Source organism: Passer montanus, unplaced genomic scaffold, assembly GCF_014805655.1.
Source record: "Passer montanus isolate IOZ18808 unplaced genomic scaffold, ASM1480565v1 scaffold157, whole genome shotgun sequence".
NCBI lineage: Eukaryota > Metazoa > Chordata > Aves > Passeriformes > Passeridae > Passer > Passer montanus.
Window position 1 is genome coordinate 196,848 of NW_024362827.1, and position 20,600 is coordinate 217,447.

A 20,600-nucleotide genomic window follows, 5' to 3' on the forward strand; every position below is an offset into this window, starting at 1 on the left:
ATGGATGGATGGATGGATGGATCCATGGATCCATGGATCCATGGATGGAGGGATGGATGGATGGATGGATGGATGGATGGATGGATGGATGGATGGATGATGGATGAATGGGTGGATCCATGCATGGATGGATGGATGGATGGATCCACGGATGAATCCACGGATGGAGGGATGGATGATGGATGGACGGACAGGTGGAACCCCCAGCTGCCCTCCTGGGGTGGCTCTGCTGCTCTCATCATCCACGAAAGGCCATAAATGACTTTTCCCAAGGCTCCCATTGGCGCTGATGAGTTTCCCTGCTCCTGCTGATGGATGGGGAGGATCAGAGCAGCCGCGGCCTCCTCCGCGTTTTTAGAGGGAAAATGGATTTCACACCTGCCGGAGCATCCCGGGCAGCAGGTGAGGAATGCTGGGGCTCAGGGCCAGGCACGAGGGGCCAGCACTAAACTTTTTGTTGTCTCTGGCATTTTAATGACTCTTCCCTTCCCTGCGGGAGGTCTCGCTGCTGCCAGAGAATCTCTTTCGGGATGTTTATTCCTTTCCCAGTCCACAAACACAGCCTGTGGCCACCCAGTCCCGAGGCAGAGCCGCAGGTTTTGGCCGGGATGTGAAGTTTTCAGGGCCGGGATAACGCTGTAGAATTTATTTTCACGTAATAAATGAATTCATACAAATTTCGCAGCCTGCAAGCAGACGGAGCTGTGGGCGAGCACCAAGCCGGGCTCCGAGCAGGTTTCCCTGACGCGGAGCCAAATTCCTGGCTGGATTTCAGGCTGGTTTTGGTGGACACGCACTGGGGCCGCGGGACAAGCCCGGTTTGGGATTTCCAGGGGAATTTCCGTGGATTTCTCCAGCGGAGAAAGCCGCGGGTGCTGCCACAAAGGAGGATCCTTATCAGCGCTGCTCTCCGCGTCCCCTGGCATTTCCAGGAAAATGGGAAAGGTTTCCTGAGCCGCTCTGGAACAAACACCCCCAGCCTCCCTCCCTCCCGGCACGGATCCTCGGGAGGAATTTGCCCGCTGGAAACAGAAACTCCGCGGGGCTGCACGGGGGGAAACCTCGGGAAAAGCATCCCGAGAAATCCAGCGGGACCCCAAACACGGGGCTGGAGCTCGGGAGGGCTGAGCCGGGAGAGATCCCGTTAAAAACGGCACCACGCTCCCGGTAATAAAGTGATTTCAGCGTTTATCATAACAAAAATAAAGGCCTCAAGCCAGGGGTACTAAAAGTGAATTCAGCATTTATTATAATAAAAAGAAAGGCCTAAAGCAAGAGGTGCTAAAGGTGATTCCAGCATTTATTATAATAATAAAAAAAAGGTCTAAAGCAAGGAATAATAAAGGTGATTTCAACATTTATAATAATAATTTTGAAAAAAGGTCTAAAGCAAAGGGTACTAAAGATGATTTCAGAATTTTTTATAATAAAAAGAAAGGCCTAAAACAAGGGGTACTAAAGGTGATTTCAGCATTTATTATAATAAAGGAAAGGTCTAAAGCCAGGAGTACTAAGGTGATTTCAGCATTTATTCTAATAAAAGAAAGACCTAAAGCCAGGGGTACTAAAGGTGATTTCAGCACTTATTCTGATAAAAGAAAGGCCTGGAGCCGGGCCCGGGCCGGGCAGGGGCAATCCCGTCCAGGACGCTGCAGCGCCGGGCTGGGGCTGCTCCAGCAGCGATGGCCCCGGTGTCCCCGGGGAATGGCACAGCTTCCCCGGGTCAGATGCCCCTTTGCATCCCGATTTTGTCCCCCTGGGTTGGTTTCTGTTCGGATCCTCCATGTGCATGGCGGTTTGGGGCTCGATTGGCCCGTGGGGCGGTGCTCTGTGCTTCGGTGTCATTGCTTATCACGACCCTTTTAACCCCTTTCACAACAGAATAACCGAGCTAACAGCACAATTAACAATTATCAACTATTTTACAAGCGTTTCTAAGCTATTTTTAACAATCCCACGGCTGGGAGAGATCCGGAGGCGGCGACAGCGACAGCGACAGCGACAGCGACAGCGACACTTTCCCCTGGGGCCGGTGCAATCCCTCTGCTGACCGCGGCCGGGGAGCTCGGAGCTTCCCGTGCCCGGCTGTGCCGTGCCTGGACAGGATCCTGTTTGCTTTGACGCTGAAATTGCGGCAGCCCGGCTCGGCTCGGCTCGGCTCGGCTCCTCCCCGCCGTGTTTGTCTTCCCCGTGGCCCTTGGAAACGGCTCCCGCTGCCGCTCCGTGAATAATTCATGGCCACAATTCATTAGCGCCCTTCATTAGCGCCGTTCTTTATCGCGGCGCATTATCGCGATTCATTATCGCAATCGCTGCAGCCCGGGATCGTCCTCGGATGTCCCGGGCTGGTTTTGAAGCGGGCAGAGAGATTTGTCCCGGGTTTGTGGAGCTCGGGAGAGGCTGGAGGTGGGAAGGAGCAGCCCGGAGCTGCTCATCCCTGAGAGGAACCCGGTGCCACGCGGCCAGCGCCATAAAATCAGTGACAGCGGCAGGGGAAGGGCCCTGCGTGTCTTCATTGCACCAAAATTTAATGTGTGTGGGACAGGTCACAGCCATGGAGAGGCACACAATTGTACCAAAATCACATTTAATGTGTGTGGGACAGGTCACAGCCATGGAGAGGCACACAATTGTACCAAAATGACATTTCATGTGTGTGGGACAGCCCTGGGACAGGTGAGAGCCATGGAGAGTGGACCAATTTCACCAAAATGACATTTAATGTCCGTGGGACATTGCTGGTACTGGTCACAGCCACGGAGAGTGCCCAATGGAACCAAAATTAAATTTTATGCATGTGGAACCATACTGGGAGAGGTGAGAGCTACAGAGAGCCGCCCAATTGTACCAAAGTGACATTTAATGTGTGTGGCACAGGTGACAGCCATGGAGAGTGGCCCAGTGGTACCAAAATGACATTTACTGTCTGTGGGACAGCCCTGGGACAGGTGAGAGCCATGGAGAGCAGCCCAATGGTACCAAAATCACATTTAATGCATGTGGGACTGTGCTGGTACCGATCACAGCCACAGAGAGTGGCCCAATGGCACCAAAATGCCATTTAATATGTGTGGCAGCCATGGAGAGCAGCTCAATTTACCAAAATGACATTTAATATGTGTGACAGCCATGGAGAGCAGCTCAATTTACCAAAATGACATTTAATGTGTGTGGGACAGCCCTGGGACAGGTGACAGCCATGGAGAGTGGCCTAATGGCACCAAAATGACATTTAATGTGTGTGGGACAGCCCTGGGGCAGGTGACAGCCATGAGGAGCAGTTTGGCGCAAGGCTGTGCCCATGACTTGTGGTTCCACCTCCCCCGAGGCACATCTGTCCCCAAAAGGTCACTCTAAAACCTCACCCCGGTGACAAAACCAGCCAGGGGACAGTGCCACCCCCCTGGCTCTGTCCTGGCAGCGAGACACAGCCCCGAGGTGCTGCGAGCTCCGTCCTGCGTCCCCTCTGTGTCACCCCTGTGTCACCCCCGCAGAGAGGAGCCGGCCTGGGATTGAATCACCCCTGGTTTGGGACCCCCTGCTCTGCCCCAGAGCGCCGGGGGCGGTGGGGAAATCCAGGTCTGGCTGAGTAATCCCGCAGTTATCTCGCTCTGCCATCGATCCAGGGTGTCCTCACGCAGGCCAGAGCCTTTGTTCCGGCTCTTCTGGGAAATAATTGCATTCTTTTAATATCTCCAAAGGCAGATTTACCGCGGGGAGACCACACGGGGAGAAGGTGTTGCTGAGGGAGCCGGGATGGCCCCGAGGAGCCGCAGCAGCCGTTTTCCCCCGGCTCCGGGCCTGGAGAACGTTCTGGTTCCTCCCTCCCAGGCTGCGTGTCCAGGAGGGCAAAGGGAGGCTCTGTGGGGAGTGTGGACAGGCTGCACTCGCCCGGGCCTCTCCTCTCCCTGATTTTGCCCTAAATGCCAGTTTTCCCCTGGGTTTGGGTGCAATTTTCCCCTGGAATTTGGTGCATTTCCCCTCTGTTATTTGATGCAGTGTTTCCCTGGGTTTGGTGCCATTTTTCCCTGGGATTGGGTGTAATTTTTCCCTGGGATTTGGTGCAGTTTTCCCCTAGGTTTGATGCAGTTTTTCCCTGGGTTTGGGTGCATTTTTTCCTTGGGTTTAGGTGCAATTTTCCCCTGGGATTAGGTGCAGTTTTCCCCTGGGATTGGGTGCAATTTTTCCCTGGGATTTGGTGCAGTTTCCCCCCAGGTTTGGGTGCACTTGGACTCCTCACATTAAATCCCGTCTGGCTGTGCGTGTCCCTCTGCCCCCAGCGGAACATCCAGGTGCTTTGCTCCACATGACGGAACCATGGAATGGTTTGGGCTGGGAGGAACCTCAAACATCACCCCTGCCATGGCAGGGACACCTCCCACTGTCCCAGGCTGCTCCCAGCCCTGCCCAGCCTGGCCTTGGGCACTGCCAGGGACCCAGGGGCAGCCCCAGCTGCTCTGGGCACCCTGTGCCAGGGCCTGCCCAGGAGGAATTCCATCCCAATATCCCGTCTAACCCTGCCCTCAGTCACTGTGAAGCCATTCCCCCTTATCCTGGCACTCCAGGCTCTTCCCAAAGCCCCTCTGACCCTCCCAGCGCTCCGGGCCTGCCTCTCTCCCCAGGAGATGGTGCAGGGAGGGATTTTCACCCAAAGGTTGGGAAATCCCCATCTCCCCCCAGCCTGGGAACACCCCCGTGCCCCCCTTTGTCCCCTGGGACAGGTGACAGCCATGGAGAGTGGCCCAATGGCACCAAAAAGCCATTTAATGTGTGTGGGACAACCCTGGGACAGGTGACAGCCATGGAGAGTGGCCTAATGCCACCAAAAAGCCATTTAATGTGTGTGGGACCATGCTGGGACAGGTGACAGCCATGGAGAGTGGCCCAATGGCACCAAAATGCCATTTAATGTGTGTGGGACCATGCTGGGACAGGTGACAGCCATGGAGAGTGGCCCAATGCCACCAAAAGGGCATCTCCTGGAGCTGCTCCATCTTTTTGTGGATTGTGGCTCCTGCCCTGAGCCCTGGTTCCCCTTTCCCTTTTTCCTCTCCCCTTTCCCTGGGACCCCCTCTGCCCCCCTCTCCACGCCCCCTCCTCACCCCAATTTTTTTGGGGGTGCTCCCTGGCTCTCCCCCAGCCCTCCCCGTGTGCTCCCCGCTCCCGGCGCTGCCCGTGGGGGTCTCCCCGCTCCCGGCCCCCCCGGCCCTGCCCGGCCCCGGGCGGGGCGGCCCCGGGGCCGGGATCGGGATCGGGATGGAGCGGGCGGCAGGGCCCGGCACCGGCCCCGCTCCGGCGCTGGCCGCCTCGCTGGCCGAGGGGCTGATCAAATCGCCGCGGCCGCTGATGAAGAAGCAGGCGGTGAAGCGGCACCACCACAAACACAACCTCAAGCACCGCTACGAGTTCCTGGAAACGCTGGGCAAAGGCACCTACGGGAAGGTGAAGAAAGCCCGGGAGCGCTCCGGGAAGCTGGTAAGGATTGCCCACCCTGGGAGGGGGCATCGTCACCGTGCGGGGTCCTCGAGCAACCCTGTCCCCGAGCATCCTCTGTCCTCGGTGAATCCCCCCGGTCCGGTGTGTCCGTCCCTCCATTCCTCTGGTGAATCCCCCCGGTTCGGCGTGTCCCTCCCTGTCCCCGGTGACTCCCCCCGGTCCGGTGTGTCCCTCTTGTCCCCGCTGCACCCCCGCCGTGTTTCTCGGTGGTCCCCGAGCTGCCCCCGCCTCCCGCAGCCCCGCTGCCTCCCCCTCCTCCGGTTCTCTCCCCCGCAGTCCATTCCCGGCTCAGGTGTCCCTGGTGCATCCCCCGGTCCGGTGTGTCCCTCCCTGTCCCCGGTGACTCCCCCCGGTCCGGTGTGTCCCTCTTGTCCCCGCTGCACCCCCGCCGTGTTTCTCGGTGGTCCCCGAGCTGCCCCCGCCTCCCGCAGCCCCGCTGCCTCCCCCTCCTCCGGTTCTCTCCCCCGCAGTCCATTCCCGGCTCATCCCCGCGGACCCCCGGGCACCCCCGCTCCGAGCATTCCGCCGCCGGTCCCGGCCGGGCCCCGCTCCCCCCGCAGCCGCGGCTCTGCCCCGGTCCCGCTGCCGCAGGGGGGGCTCAGCGGGGCCGGGGGCAGCCCCGAGGGTCTCGCCCCCCTCCTCCCGGGGGGCCGCGGCTCCTCTCGCCCACTTGACCGCGGTCGCGCTTCCTGCGGGCAGGAGGGGCCGGGACGCGCCGCCAGAGCAAACACCGCGCTCGGGCTGAAGGGTTTTCCCCTTCCTCTCACCCTGCCTTTGCCTTTCTCACGGCGTGGGGCACCCAGGGCGCAGCCGGGCTCTCCAGAATCCTGACTCACCCCAGCCCCTGTCAGAGGGAAAGCTGTGGCTCAGCCAGCTCAGCTTTCCTCGGGAAAAAGGGGATTGAAGCCCCGGGAGCGCCGGGCGCTGCTCTGCACTGTGGGAATCTGCAAGGATCCAACCTTGGACGTGAATTCCCAGCCTCGAAGGGTGGGGAGGGACCCCAAAAGCCCCTCGCAGCCGGGTCAGAGCAGGGGGGTGAGCTGCGAGTGGCAGGACTGGCCCTGCCAGGGGCTGGGATGGGCTCAGCCACATCCCACGGAAAAGCCGCGAATCCGCCGCTTCCCCTGTGGATCTCGATGAGATCAGAGCCGAGGGCGGCTCTGCCCATCCGGGCCGCTGCTCTGCTGCATAATCAGGGCCTGGAAACGCAGCTTCCACCCACAGAGCTGCCGGGATCCCTCCCCTCGGCACGGGCGAGCGAATTCTCCTTTCCCCGCCCGCACCTGCAGCTCAGAAACCTCGGAATTAGCAACCTCAGAATCTCAAATATTCCCCTCCAGCCCCTCAGGATCGCTCTGTTTCCATGCAAACCCAACCCACGGGCCCGGAGCCCTCAGTCCAGAGGGAGAAACCCCAAATCTCGGCTCAGCAGCCGCTCCCCGGCCTGCTGGGGGAGCAGGAGGCTCCGAGCCACGAACCTCTGCTCTCCCCAAATTCCTTCTGGGAGCGCTCAGAGCTCCGAGCCGCCTCCTCTGCAGCTTTATCCCGGTTGTTCGCTGCTTCCCCGGGTGGTTTTCACTTCCCAAAATGCGAGGGCAGGGTTCGGGGATCCCACGGCACCGGCCGGGGTTGAAAAGCTGGAGCTGCTCCATCCGCGGGGAATTTTTGCCTCTGGCGAATCGGGAATTGCCTCTGACAGGGGCGCAGGGTGTTGAACCAGCTCGTTTGACCGCCCGCGTTTCTCGTTCCTCTCTGAATTTTAAAATCCTTGCACTCCGAGCAGGTTTGCGTGGAAGGTGACAGGAAATTCCAGGCTCCTGCAGCTGGAGGATGTTTTGGGACTTCCATGAATTATTTGTCTGGGGAAAATCCCTTTTTTTTTTTTTTCCTGGTAGAAATCCTTTATCTGAAGCGATGCTCCTGCTGGGTGCCTTTCCCAGTCCTTACCAAAATCCCTGCAATATCAGGTGGGGAGGGAATTGCTGACTGGTTTTCCTCCCCCTTTTTCCCCTTCTCTTTCCCCTTCCCTTTTCTCTTTTATTTTTCTCCCCCTTTTTTCTCCTTTCCCTTTTTTTTTTCCCTCTCCCCTTTCCCTTTTTTTTTTCCCTCTCCCCTTTCCCTTTTTTTTTTCCCTCTCCCCTTTCCCTTTTTTTGTTGGCTTTCCTCCCCCTTTTTCCCCCATTCCTTTTTTTCCCTCTTCCCTTTTCTCTTTTATTTTTCTCCCTTTTTTTTCTCCTTTCCCTTTTTTTTTGCTCTCTCCCTTTTCCCTTTTTTTTCCCTCTCCCCTTTCCCTTTTTTTTTCCCTCTCCCCTTTCCCTTTTTTTTTCCCTCTCCCCTTTCCCTTTTTTTTTCCCTCTCCCCTTTCCCTTTTTTTTTCCCTCTCCCCTTTCCCTTTTTTTTTCCCTCTTCCTTTTTTCCTCCTTTTTATTCTTTCCCCCCTTTTATTTTTCTTTCCCCCCTTTTATTTTTCTTTCCTTTTTCTTTCCCCCCACCTGTTTTCAGCGCAGCCTCCGGGCTCATTTTCCCTCCCAGCCCGGAGTTTTTCCCAGCCCGGCTCCCCATCCCTGGCCTGCAGCCAAGCCAAACACGCCCGGGGACCTCCCGCGGGACTCTCCCGGTGTCCCAAACGCCGCTCGGGGCCCGCGCGGTGCCAGGGGAAGGCAGCACCTGGAATATTCCAGAGCCTCCTTTGATCTCTGCTCCGGGCTGGATTTAAATCCGGATTTCACCCAACTGCCCTCGCAGTCTGGAGCAGCTTCTGAAGCGCTGCCTGGGGCTGGAACTCCCTGCATCTTTCAGCAGCTGCTGAAAATACCTGTTCAGCCCCAAAAACTTGGAATCCAAAGCTTTTTTTTGACCTGGAAAGCGCTGGGAGCTCCGGGGGGGTTGCTCGCTGTTCCCCGGGGGGGCTGTGACACCGCTGTCCCCAAGGCTGCTGTCCCCAGCTCCAGGGTGGCATTTCCCACCTCCAGGGGACACCCTGTGCTCCCGTCAGGGAACGTTTGGGAGCAAAGCCCTGCCCGGCACCCCTGGGGGAGGAGGGGACAGCTCCATCTGCCCGGAGGTCAGGAATTTTGGGATGGGGCATCTCCATCTTTTTGTGGATTGTGGCTCCTGCCCTGAGCCCTGGTTCAGAATTTTGGGGGTGTGAGCTGCTGAGGCAGCAAGGAAATGCTCGGAAATGCTCTGAAATTTTGGCTGCTGGGCCAAATGGGAGGGAAAATGAGCTCCAAAATGCTCGGAAATGCTCCAAAATTTTGGCTGCTGGGCCGGGTGTCGGGCTTTGCGGGAGGCAGCAGGAATTTGGGAGGCTGGCAGGCGGCAGGAAGGCTCTGCAAGGGTCCGGGAACTGGGGCAGCAGCGAAAATATTGTTAAAATTTAACCTGTTAAACAAAGGTCAGGGGAAAGGAAACCTGGCTGGGCTTCCCAGAAGCGTTGAGCACTTTCAGTATTGCTCGAGCAAGAAACTTGGGCCGGGGTTGTTGAACTCTCCTGGGCAGAGTCCGCTGGCTCCACACGTGCTGGATCCTCCAGGAGCAATTCCTGCCCGGGCTGCTGCTGCCTGAGGCGGTTTGGGGCCAGAAAAATGGGATTTGGGGCCAGAAAAAATGGGGTTTGGGGCCACAGAAATGGGGTTTGGGGCCACAAAAACGGGATTTGCGTTTGGGGCCAGAAAAATGGGGTTTGGGGTTACAGAAATGGGGTTTGGGGTTACAGAAATGGGGTTTGGGTTTATAGAAATGGGATTTAGGGCCAGAAAAAATGGGGTTTGGGGCCACAGAAATGGGGTTTGGGGCCACAAAAACGGGATTTGGTGTCAGACAAATGGGATTTGGGGCTACAGAAATGGGATTTAAGGCCACAAAAATGGGATTTGAGGCTAGAGAAATGAGATTTGGGGCCAAAAAGGGATTTCAGGTGCCCACCTGAGCCCCTTTCAGAGCCTTCTCCCTGCTGGAACCTCGCTGGTCCAGCGGGTGCCACGGGCCCGGCTTAGCAAAGCTCAGCTGCCCGCTGGGCCGGGCTTTGGGGAGCGAGGTTTCCAAGGCCCCTGAATGGCAGGGCGGGGGCCGAGCATCCCTCCCACCCCTCGGGGGCAGCTGCGGCCGGCGGGGGTCCCCGGCCCCTCTCCCCGTTGCTGGGAGACCGGCGCGAGGGTCCCTGGACGGGATTAAAACTGTTCCGCATTCTTGTCTGGGAGGGGAAAAGAAGGAAAAGAAAAAAAAAAGAAAGAAAAAAAATAGAAAAGGTTGTGCTGGATTCAGTTGTAAATTCAGCCCTGGGAGCGCATTGTGTGCCCGCAGCCCCTTTGAAAGGGGATTAGAGGCGGCTGCTCTCACTCCTCTGCTCTCACCCCTCTGTTCTCACTCCCCTGCTCCTCCCTCTTCAATCTCCTGGCAGAGGAAAACTTGGAAACGCAAAGGAAAGCCTGGAAAACTCTGCGTCTCCACCCCGTTCCGAGGATCTGGGTTTTTTTTTTTTTCATCCAAACTTTCTCTTACTCCTCGGAATGAAGTGTTTTAGAGGCAAACAAAAGGCGAGGTGTGGGGTTTGATTCCCTGTTCCTGACGTCAGGAATTGGCTCCTGCTGCTGCTGCTGTTGTTGTTGTGGTTATCTTGGTTATTTCCCGAGTCCTTCGCGCTGGGCGCATTCCTGCGGCAGGACACGATCCCTGCCGAGCCCAGAAATCGGGAGCGGGGCTGGGCTACCTGTGGAGGAATCCTGGGGAGCCCCAAAATCAGGGCTGAGCTACCTGTGGAGGAGTCCTGGGGAGCCCCAAAATCAGGAGGAGGTGTGCCTGATGGAGAAGTCCTGGGGAATCCCAAAAATCCGGGCTGTGCTGCCTGATGGAGGCTCAGGGAACCCCAAAAATGAGGAGCAGGGCTGTGCTACCTGTGGGAAGAGGCTCAGGGAGCCCCCAAAATCAGGACTGTGTTACCTGATGGAGGAATCTTGTGGAGCCCCCAAAATCGGGGCTGGGCTACCTGGGAGGAGGCTCAGTGAGCCCCAAAAATGAGGAGCAGATCTGCCTGATGGAGGAGGTTCAGGGAGCCCCCAAAATCAGGGCTGGGCTACCTGATGGAGGGTCAAGGAACCCCAAAAATCAGGGCTGGCTACCTGGGAGGAGGCTCAGGGAGCCCCAAAAATGAGGAGCAGGTCTGCCTGATGGAGGAATCCTGGGGAACCCCAAAAATCAGGAACAGGGCTAGCCGGGAGGGTCAGGGAACCCCAAAAATCAGCAGCCATTGTGCCTGATGGAGGAGGCCCAGGGAGCCCCCAAAAGTCAGGAGCAGTTGTGCCTGCTGGAGGGTCAGAGAGCCCCAAAAATCAGGGCTGTGCTACCTAGGAGGAGGCTCAGGGAGCCCCCAAAATCAGGGCTGGGCTGCCTGCTGGAGGAGCCTCGTGCCCCCAAAAATGAGGAGCTGTCACAGGTGTCCCTCAGGGGCAGCTTCTCCCTCGTGTGCAGCAGCAGGGCTTGGTGAGAATAAACCCCCAAAGGGATGAAATTCGCTTTTCTGGGAGCTGTTTCCATGGAGCTGCTCGTGGTGATGCTGTTTGTGAAAACAACAAACAGGGGAGGGAGGAATTGCTTCCCTGGGGAGCTCACGGCCCCCTCTGTGCTCCCCCGCAGGTGGCCATCAAATCCATCCGCAAGGACAAAATCAAGGATGAGCAGGACCTCGTCCACATCCGGAGGGAGATCGAGATCATGTCCTCCCTCAACCACCCCCACATCATCGCTGTGCACGAAGGTGAGGCCTCCTCCCCCTTCCCTTTTCCAGCTGCATCCAGGGTGGGAGCGGGCTGGGTACCCCGGGGGCTCTTGGGCTGGGTTCGGCCCGGTTCGGCTCGGCTTGGGAAGGTTTAGATCGGCTCGGGTGGGTTTAGCCCAGCCCTCTCCTCCCTTCCAGGACCTGGCTCCGGTTCCTGGCCGCTCCCAGGGAATGCAGATGCTCGCGGGCTGTGTTTGTGTTTTCCCGACGAGGGGAAATACCTGCTCCAGAAATCGCCCTTCCTGGCGCGTCCCCTCCCCCCCAGGCAGGGAATCCAGCTCCAAATGTGGATTTTGGACACTCGGGCCCTGCTCCCTGCTCAGCCTCCCCCCACAGCCCCAGGGTGGCTTCCAAAATCCACATTTGGGGTGTGGGGCTGTGGAGGGAGGCTGAGCAGGGAGCAGGGGCTAAATGTGAATTTTGGAAACCACCCTGGGGCTGTGGAGAGAGGCTGAGCAGGGATCAGGGCCCGAGGGTCCAAAATCCACGTTTAGCCCCTGCTCCCTGCCCAGCCTCCCTCCACAGCCCCAGTTTGTGGATTTTGGAAGCCTCCCCGGGGCTGTGGAGGGGCTGAGCGTGGCTGTGCCCGGGGATTTTGGCATCTCTGTGGATCTGCTCTGAGCCCGAGGCAGGGCTTAATTTAATCTCAGTCCTGGAGTCCTCCTCATTCCCTCCCGCGGGCACTGGAAAAGCAAACCACGGCGAGCTGGGAGAGTTCCTGGTGCTGCCGGGCTTGCTTTATGGCCGGGCTGGGTTGGGATAACCCGAGGGAAATCGCTGCCGCTCCGAGCAGAGCCAGGCTGAGCCTAAACCCGCAGCCGGGTCGGGCTTAGCACACCCAGCCTTAGCCGTGCCCTTCCTGGGGCTGGCTGTGCCCCTGCTCCGGCGCTCCTGAGGCACCCGGAGCCCTTTTGTGCTCCGAACAAAGGCGGGCGCCGGCAGCTCCTCCGCGCTGTTTGCGGGGGCTGACTCACGGCGGCGGAATTCCGAACCTGCTGCGGGCAGGAGGGAACCGCTGCCCCCAAATGCGGGCACAGCCTGCCTGGGGACCGGCAGGAGGGAACCGCTGCCCCCAAATGCGGGCACAGCCTGCCTGGGCTCGGGCAGGAGGGAACCGCTGCCCCCAAATGCGGGCACAGCCTGCCTGGGCTCGGGCAGGAGGGAACCGCTGCCCCCAAATGCGGGCACAGCCTGCCTGGGCACGGGCAGGAGGGGCAGCGGCTGTGCCAGCGCCGGCACCTGCCCTCGGCGGGGACTCCAGCAAAGAGCCACACGCCTGAGTCACCTCTGGGGGCACAGTCCCGGTGGTGGCAGAGCCTTGGTGGTGGCACAGATGGTGGTGGCAGAGCTGCTGTGGTGGCACAGTCTTTGTGGTGGCACAGTCAGTGAGGGCATAGCTGCCGTGGTGGCACTGCCTTGGCAGTGGCAGAGCCTCAGTGGTGGCACAGAAACTCAGTGGTGGCAGAACCTCTGTGGTGGCACATCTGGTGGTGGCACAGCCTCGCTGGTGGCACAGCCGCCGGGCCAGCAGCCCTGGTGGCCCTGGGGCTGCGGGTGACAGCTCTGCTGGCAGCCCCTGGCCTGCAGGTCCCTGTTTAGCCCAGGACAGAGGGCAGGGATTGGCGGTGGCAGAGCTGCTGGTGGTGGCACAGAACCTCAGTGGTGGCACAGCCAGTGGTGGCAGAACCTCTGTGGTGGCACATCTGGTGGTGGCACAGCCTCGCTGGTGGCACAGCCGCCGGGCCAGCAGCCCTGGTGGCCCTGGGGCTGCGGGTGACAGCTCTGCTGGCAGCCCCTGGCCTGCAGGTCCCTGTTTAGCCCAGGACAGAGGGCAGGGATTGGGGTTAGGGTCAATCAAGGCTCCACCTGCTCATTAACAGGAATGTCCTAACGAATATTCCCGAGGTTCCCTTTTGTTACTGCGATATTTTATGAAAAATCTTTTGCAAGGTTTTTCCCTCTTGGGAAGCTGAGGAGCTTCAGGAGAGCAATGTAAACAATAACTGTGTGCTGCTGTGGAACGCAACAGGTGCAGCTGGGATTGGTGCATTTGTTGTTTCTAATTAATGGCCATTCCCAGCTGCAGCTGCATCGGACTCTGAGAGTCACAAGACTTTGTTATTGCATTCCATTCCTGTCCTTTCCAGCCTTCTGATGAACATTTTCTTTTTGTTATTTTAGTATGTTTTTTTAGTATAGCATTTTAATATCATATATATCATAACATAACAAACCATCCTTCTGAAACACGGAGTCAAAACTCTCATCTCCACACACGGGGCACCAGACACGACCCCCTTTTAACCCTTTCCTGCGCCCCGCAGTGTTTGAGAACAGCGCCAAGATCGTCATCGTGATGGAATACGCCAGCAAGGGCGACCTGTACGACTACATCAGCGAGCGGCAGCGCCTCTCGGAGCAGGAGGCGCGACACTTCTTCCGCCAGGTCGTGTCCGCCGTCTACTACTGCCACAAGGTGGGTGGCAGCGCCCTGCCCGGCTTCCCGGGGGCTTCCTGGGGGAAGAGCGGCTGGATGGGCTCCTGGGTTCTCCTCATGATGGATTCTGGGCTGGATGGGCTCCTGGGTTCTCCTCATGATGGATTCTGGGCTGGATGGGCTCCTGGGTTCTCCTCCTGATGGATTCCAGGCTGGATGGGCTCCTGGGTTCTCCTCACGATGGTTTCCTGCCTGGATGGGCTCCGGAGCCCTCCTCCCAAGAGATTCTGGGCTGGATGGGCTCCAGAACCCTCCTCTCAATGGTTTACCGATGGATTTTGGGCTGGATGGGCTCCTGGGTTCTCCTCACGATGGTTTACCAATGGATTCCAGGCTGGATGGCTCCTGAGCCCTCCTCCCGATGGATTCTGGGCTGGATGGCTCCTGAGCCCTCCTCCCAATGCATTCTGGGCTGGATGGGCTCCTGCGCTCTCCTCACAATGGTTTCCTGGCTGGAGAGCAGCTGGATGGGCTCCTGAGCCCTCCTGTCAATGGACACCTGGCTGGATGGGCTCCTGAGCCCTCCTCCCGATGGATTCTGGGCTGGATGGGCTCCTGAGCCCTCCTCCCGATGGATTCTGGGCTGGATGGGCTCCTGCGCTCTCCTCACAATGGTTTCCTGGCTGGAGAGCAGCTGGATGGGCTCCTGAGCCCTCCTGTCAATGGACACCTGGCTGGATGGGCTCCTGAGCCCTCCTCCCGATGGATTCTGGGCTGGATGGGCTCTGGAGTGCTCCTCCCGATGGTTTCCTGGCTGGAGAGCAGCTGGATGGGTTCCTGAGCCCTCCTCCCCATGGATTCCCGGGGGAAGAGCCGCTGGATGGGCTCCTGGGTTCTCCTCATGATGGTTTCCTGATGGTTTCCCAGTGGGATGGGCTCCAGGGTGCTTCTCCTGGTGGATTCTGGGCTGGATGGACTCCTGAGCACTCCACCCGATGGATTCCCGGTGGGATGGGCTCCCCAGGGCTCCTCCCTGCAGCCCCACAGGAGGTGACAGGAGCTCGGGAGGTGACAGGAGCTCGTGGCTCTCCACTCCCCGCAGAAGGGCTGATCCTGCCTTGAGTCTCAAGGGTGTGGCAGCGCCCCGGAGCTTTGGGAGGTCCTGGCCTGGGCTGGGGGTGACTAACCCGGCCTGGGAGTTGTCACCTCCCCTCCCACCCGGCCAGACGGAGACGCCCAGAGCTGCCCTCGGGGCTGGGAGCCAAGCCTGGGTCCCCTGTCCTGTTGGGGTCACCTGTCCTGTTGGGGTCACCTGTTCTGTTTTTGTCACCTGTCCTGTTCCGGACCAGAGGGTGAAGCTGCAGGACCCTCCCCGGGCTGTGGGTGATGCCCTGGCAGGACCCTCCTCAGAGTGTGTTTCATGCCCTGGCAGGACCCTCCAGCCCAGGGGTCTCCCTGGAGGACACTCCAAGGCTGTGCCCCCACCCTCGGTGGGAACAGGGGGTGCAGGGCAGCTCCTACACCCCAAACCAGACCAGCGGCTCACTCCTCTGGGCACAGCAGGCCCTGCCCAAGCAGGAGCTGTGCCCTGGTGGGGCTGGCACTGCGTGCCACCGCGGCTGGGGACAATGGAGGAGCCCAGGGTGGCGCGTGGTGCGGGCACCTCCCTGCTCCTGCTGCCCAGCTGGTGCCACCCAGGCTGGGCCACCCATCCCGGGGCCACGCCCGCCCTGTTTGTGGCCCCGTGCCCTGTTTGCCGTGCCCTGCCCGCTGTGCCAGCCTTTCCCTCCCTCAAGCCCTGCGGGAATTAACCCCGGCTCTTCCCGCAGAACGGGATCGTGCACCGGGACCTGAAGCTGGAGAACATCCTGCTGGACGCCAGCGGGAACATCAAGGTGAGGGGCCGGGCTGTCCCCCGGGGGAGCTGCCCAGCCTGCAGGGACAGGGGTGCCCACAAAGCCTCAGGGCACGTGCAGCCCCTGGAATGCTGCGGAGAGCTGGCAGAGCCCGGCAGCGCAGCAGATCTGCTGGAGCCATAACTGATAGTGCCCTGCTGATAAGAGGGCGAAGTCTGAGCGCCCAGCTCAGCGCTGGCTGGGTGAGAAGGGCTCTTTTCCTGGTTTCTGTGCGTGCCAGGCAGGAATTCCCAGCTCCCCCAGGGGCCCCCAGCTGTGATTTCTGCCGGGGAGGAAGGGCACGGCCTGGCCTGGCCGGGGATGCCCGCGGTCACTGATAACGGGGTTTATCTCCACCAGGGATAATTTTGTAATTGAGGGCTCGAGGGCAGCCAGGGAACCTCCTGCTGGCTGGGAGGGACGGCCCTAATGAGGATAATGAGCACCTGGGCGAGGTGGGGCTGACAGGGACCGCTGCAGCCTGGGGTGGCTGGGAAGGAGCTGCAGGGAAGCCTGGAAGTCCTTCCAGCCTCTCCTTCCCACTCTGCTCCGCTGCCAGCGCCGCGGGGCAGCTCCTGCGTGCCTGGGATGAAGGTTTGGGGGGGAGAGAGCAACAGGAGAGAGCTCAGGGGTGGAGAACCAGGGGATTCAGAACCAAGGGCAGCCCTGGCTTGGAGCAGGTTCATCCCTGGAGGGCTCCAGGGGAACTTTCAGCCTTGGGAAACTTGGGAAAGAACTTTGGGAAAGGAAACTGGAAAAGGGGGCTTTGGGGAAGGAGATTTTGGGGAAGGGGGCTTTGGAAAAGGGGACTTTGGGAAAGGAGAACTTGGGGAAGGGAACTTTGGGGAAGGAGATTTTGGGGAAGGAGAACTTGGGAAAGGTCATTTAGGAAAAAGGGCCTTTGAGAAAGAAGACTTTGGGAAAGGGCGCTTTGGGAAAGGAGGGGATGAAGGTTTGGGGGGGAGAGAGCAACAGGAGAGAGCTCAGGGGTGGAGAAGCAGGCTCAGGGGATTCACAACCAAGGGCAGGCCTGGTTTGGAGCAGGTTGATACCTGGAGGGCTCCAGGGGAACTTTCAGCCTTGGGAAACTTGGGAAAGGGGGCTTTGGGGAAAGGGGGCTTTGGGGAAAGAGGACTGGAAAAGGGGGCTTTGGGAAAGGAGAACTTGGGGAAGCAGACTTTGGGGAAGGGGATTTTGGGAAAGGAGAACTTGGGCAAGGGGCCCTTGGGAAAGGGGGCTTTGGGAAAGCTTTGTTTTGCTGCTGGGTGACAGCTGTGTTTGTTTGTCCCCAACTTTGGGAAAGGAAACTGGAAAAGGGGGCTTTGGGGAAGGAGATTTTGGGGAAGGGGGCTTTGGAAAAGGGGACTTTGGGAAAGGAGAACTTGGGGAAGGGAACTTTGGGGAAGGAGATTTTGGGGAAGGAGAACTTGGGAAAGGTCATTTAGGAAAAAGGGCCTTTGAGAAAGAAGACTTTGGGAAAGGGCGCTTTGGGAAAGGAGACTGGAAAAAGGGGGCTTTGGGAAAGGAGAACTTGGGAAAGGGGGCTTTGGGAAAGCTTTGTTTTGCTGCTGGGTGACAGCTGTGTTTGTTTGTCCCCCCAGATCGCAGATTTCGGGCTGTCCAACGTGTTCCAGCAGGACAAGCTGCTGCAGACCTACTGCGGCAGCCCCCTGTACGCGTCCCCCGAGATCATCAACGGGCGCCCCTACAAGGGCCCCGAGGTGGGTTGTGCCTCCCTGCGGGGTGTGGGAATGCCTCTGGGGTTTTCCCAGCGTGTTTTGGGGTAACAGAACCCCTGATTCCCGGGCACTGCGGGGTTGCTGTGTGTGCTGGGCTCCTGCCCCACGCTCTGTCCCTTCCCGGTGGCTCTGCCAGCCTGGGAGTCCCAGTGAGGCTCTGGTGGGTGGGGACCAGGACAGCCCAGTCCTGCTGTCCCCTCCAGGCTCCTCTGTCCCTCTCACAGGTGGACAGCTGGTCCCTGGGTGTCCTCCTGTACATCCTGGTGCACGGCACCATGCCCTTCGATGGCCACGACTACAAGACTCTGGTCAAGCAGATCACCAGCGGGGACTACCGGGAGCCCACCAAGCTCTCAGGTAGGGACAGCCCCATCCCCGTGTGTGTCCCCCTCCCCCGTGTCCCCTCCCGTGCCTGACCTGTCCCTCCCGCAGACGCCTGCGGGCTGATCCGGTGGATGCTGATGGTGAACCCCGAGCGCCGGGCCACCATCGAGGACATCGCTACGCACTGGTGGGTCAACTGGGGCTACAAAACGCCCCTGGGCGAGCAGGAGCTGCTGCGGGAGAGCGAATCGCCGCTGGCCTCGGTGGCCGAGTGGCTGCGCCGCTCCTCCCGGCCCCTGCTGGAGAACGGCTCCAAGGTGCGCTGCTTCCTCAAGCAGCACCTGCCCGGCGCGGCCCTGGAGCGGCAGCGCTCCCTCAAGAAGTCCAAGAAGGAGAACGACATCTCCCAGGCGCTGCAGGAGCTGCCCGCGGGCCCCGAGAACCCCTCCAAGTCCGTCCTCAAGCGGCCCAAGGGCATCCTGAAGAAGAGGAGCTCCTGCGAGCAGAAGGTGCCCGGCCCCGGCCCCCCGCCCGGGGACGGTGGGGAGGGTCCCCCCGCGGGGCTCTCCCGGGTCCTGCAGCCCCCCGGAGCCGCGGGGGCAGCGCCCCCGGCCGCGCCCAGGAAGGGAATCCTGAAGAAGCCCCCGGCCAGGGAGTCGGGGTATTACTCGTCGCTGGAGTGCTGCGAGTCCGGGGACGCGCTGGACGCGGCGAGCCTGGAGCCGGACGGGGCCGTGTTCGCCGAGCCGCCGCCCCCGGCCCGCAGGAAAGGCATCCTCAAACACCACGGCAAATTCTCCTCGGGCGGCGCCGAGCCCGCCAGCCCCCCCGGCAGGGTTTTTGGGGGGTTCGGCGAGGTGTCGCTGCCGCAGGGGCCCCGCGCCCGGCCCGCCAGCGCCGTCAGCGAGGACAGCATCCTGTCCACCGAGTCCTTCGAGCGGCTGGAGCTGCCCGCCCGCCGCCCGCCCGGGGCCGCCCTGCGGGGCTGCGTGTCCGCCGAGAGCCTCCTGCGGCTGGAGGAGGAGGAGGAGCGGGAGGAAGGGCGGCGGCTGCGCCGCTGGACTGTCACGCACTGCCGCAGCCCCTTGGCGGGGAGCAGCGCGTCGCTGGCGGGCGGTGACAGCGGCACCGAGCTCTGCCGGCAGCGCGCTGTGCCCGTGGGGGTGAAGCTGGGCTGAGCCCGCGGGGCTGCCCCGGCGTGGTGCGTTCTGGGGAGGGGGCTGAGCCTCCCTCCCTTCCCTCCTCCATTCCCTCCTTCCCTCCCGGGGCTGCCGGTGCTGCTGATCCACGTCCCGCGGGTTGATTTGGCAGCCTCGGGGCGGGGGATGCCCCAGGGCCAGGACATTTAATGGACCAAAGCCCCAAAGTGACCCCCGAGCAGGAGCTGGGGCGTCCCGGGGGCTCCTCGCTGCCGTCCTTCCCTCTCGAACAGGCTCATCTCATCACGGGGGTTGGGGGGGATTTTTGTTTTCTTTGCACTGTTTTTGGCTGCACAAGGTAACGGAGGGGGTGGGTGATATACCTCAAACAAGCTGCAGATGTAGCAGGGTGCTGGTGAGGGCTCCAAGGTGCTGCCCGTGGGCTGGGCTTCGGGGGGTGCTGGGGGCACCCAGGCCACGGCTGTGCCCTCTGGATGTGGCCCAAAGCCCAGGCTGGGAAATGCTGTGATGCCAACATCTCTCATTGTAATGTGGAAAAAAAGAAAAAAAAAAAAAAAGAAAAAAAAATGTGCCTTTGGTGAGGCACCGTGACTTTATTTATTGATTTATTGCCTTTGTCCAGGCTGGCGTGGAGGGCAGCAGCACGGGAGGGGTCTGGCCCCACAGCGGCCAGCCAGGGCTGTTTCTGGGGAGGTGGCTGTGGCCTTGTGTCACACGGCTCCCTTGCACTGTTGCCACGTGTGCTCGCTGGCCCTTTCCCCTCTCGGGGGGCAGGTGTTGTGTTTTCCCTCCTTCCTACAGCACGGGCTGGAGAAAAAACATTAAATTAAAGCAAATGGTAAAGCTGAGTTGTCGCTTTGATTGCTCCCTGTCCCTGTGTCCCTGTCCCTTTGCTGCTGGGCTGGGGCCGTGCTCCAGCCCAGGTGAGGGCGGGTGGGCTCAGACACGTCCTGCAGGGTGCTGTGAACCCCTCCGTGTGCTCAGCCCCTCCTCAAACTGGCTTGAACTGGTGCTGAACTGGGGCTGCACACATCGCTGATGGGGGGGCTCAGCCCCCCCGTGAGTGGGAAATGTGGATTTTAAGGCTGAGCAGCGGCTGGACAAACAGCCCAAAACTGAGGGGATGTTGTGATGAGGAGCCCCTTCTCCCCTCCCCACTGTGGGCAGCCCCCAGCCCCGCTCCCAAGTCCCTCTCACACCCTGAACCCCCGTGGGTTTGAATTTTGGGGGACATCCGCGTGTTTCGGTGGCAGGAGCTGCCTCTCCACCCTTCCCCTCCTCCCGCAGAAATCCCTTCCCCTGCCCCGTGAGCATTCCCGGTGTCCAGCCAGGTTCACCGGGGCCGTTCCGCCGCTCCTCCCGCCCGCCCGCGGCGGGGACAGGGTGGCAGGGCTGTGCCCGGAATGCCACCCTGTGTCCCCGCACAGGGGGGTCACCGCGCTCGGCCCCCCGCCGCGCATTCCCCGGGTTCACCGGGGCCGCTCCTCCCGCCCGCCCGCGGCGGGGACAGGGTGGCAGGGCTGTGCCCGGAATGCCACCCTGTGTCCCCGCACAGGGGGGTCACCGCGCTCGGCCCCCCGCCGCGCATTCCCCGCGTGCTTCCCGAGCCTTGGAGGAATTCCCGAGCCTTAAAGGAGCTCCCAGGGCGGCCGGCTGAGCTGGGCAAAGTCCCGGGCACTGGGGGCTGCAGGGGGGGGATCCGTGGGACGGGATCCATGGGATGGGATCCATGGGATGGGATCCATGGAATGGGATGAGATAGGATGGGATCCA

General features: G+C 60.3%; 1 protein-coding gene across 1 annotated transcript; it reads left to right on the forward strand.

The window, feature by feature from the left end:
* The first annotated feature begins 5,225 nt into the window (after positions 1–5,225).
* Positions 5,226–19,675, forward strand: NUAK2 (NUAK family kinase 2). Its single transcript, XM_039702556.1, has 7 exons — positions 5,226–5,475; positions 11,131–11,251; positions 13,597–13,748; positions 15,539–15,604; positions 17,206–17,325; positions 17,568–17,700; positions 17,776–19,675. Exons 1-7 carry the CDS (start codon positions 5,257–5,259, stop codon positions 18,843–18,845), a joined length of 1,881 nt encoding a protein of 626 aa, XP_039558490.1. The 5' UTR covers positions 5,226–5,256; the 3' UTR covers positions 18,846–19,675.
* The last annotated feature ends 925 nt before the right edge of the window (positions 19,676–20,600 follow it).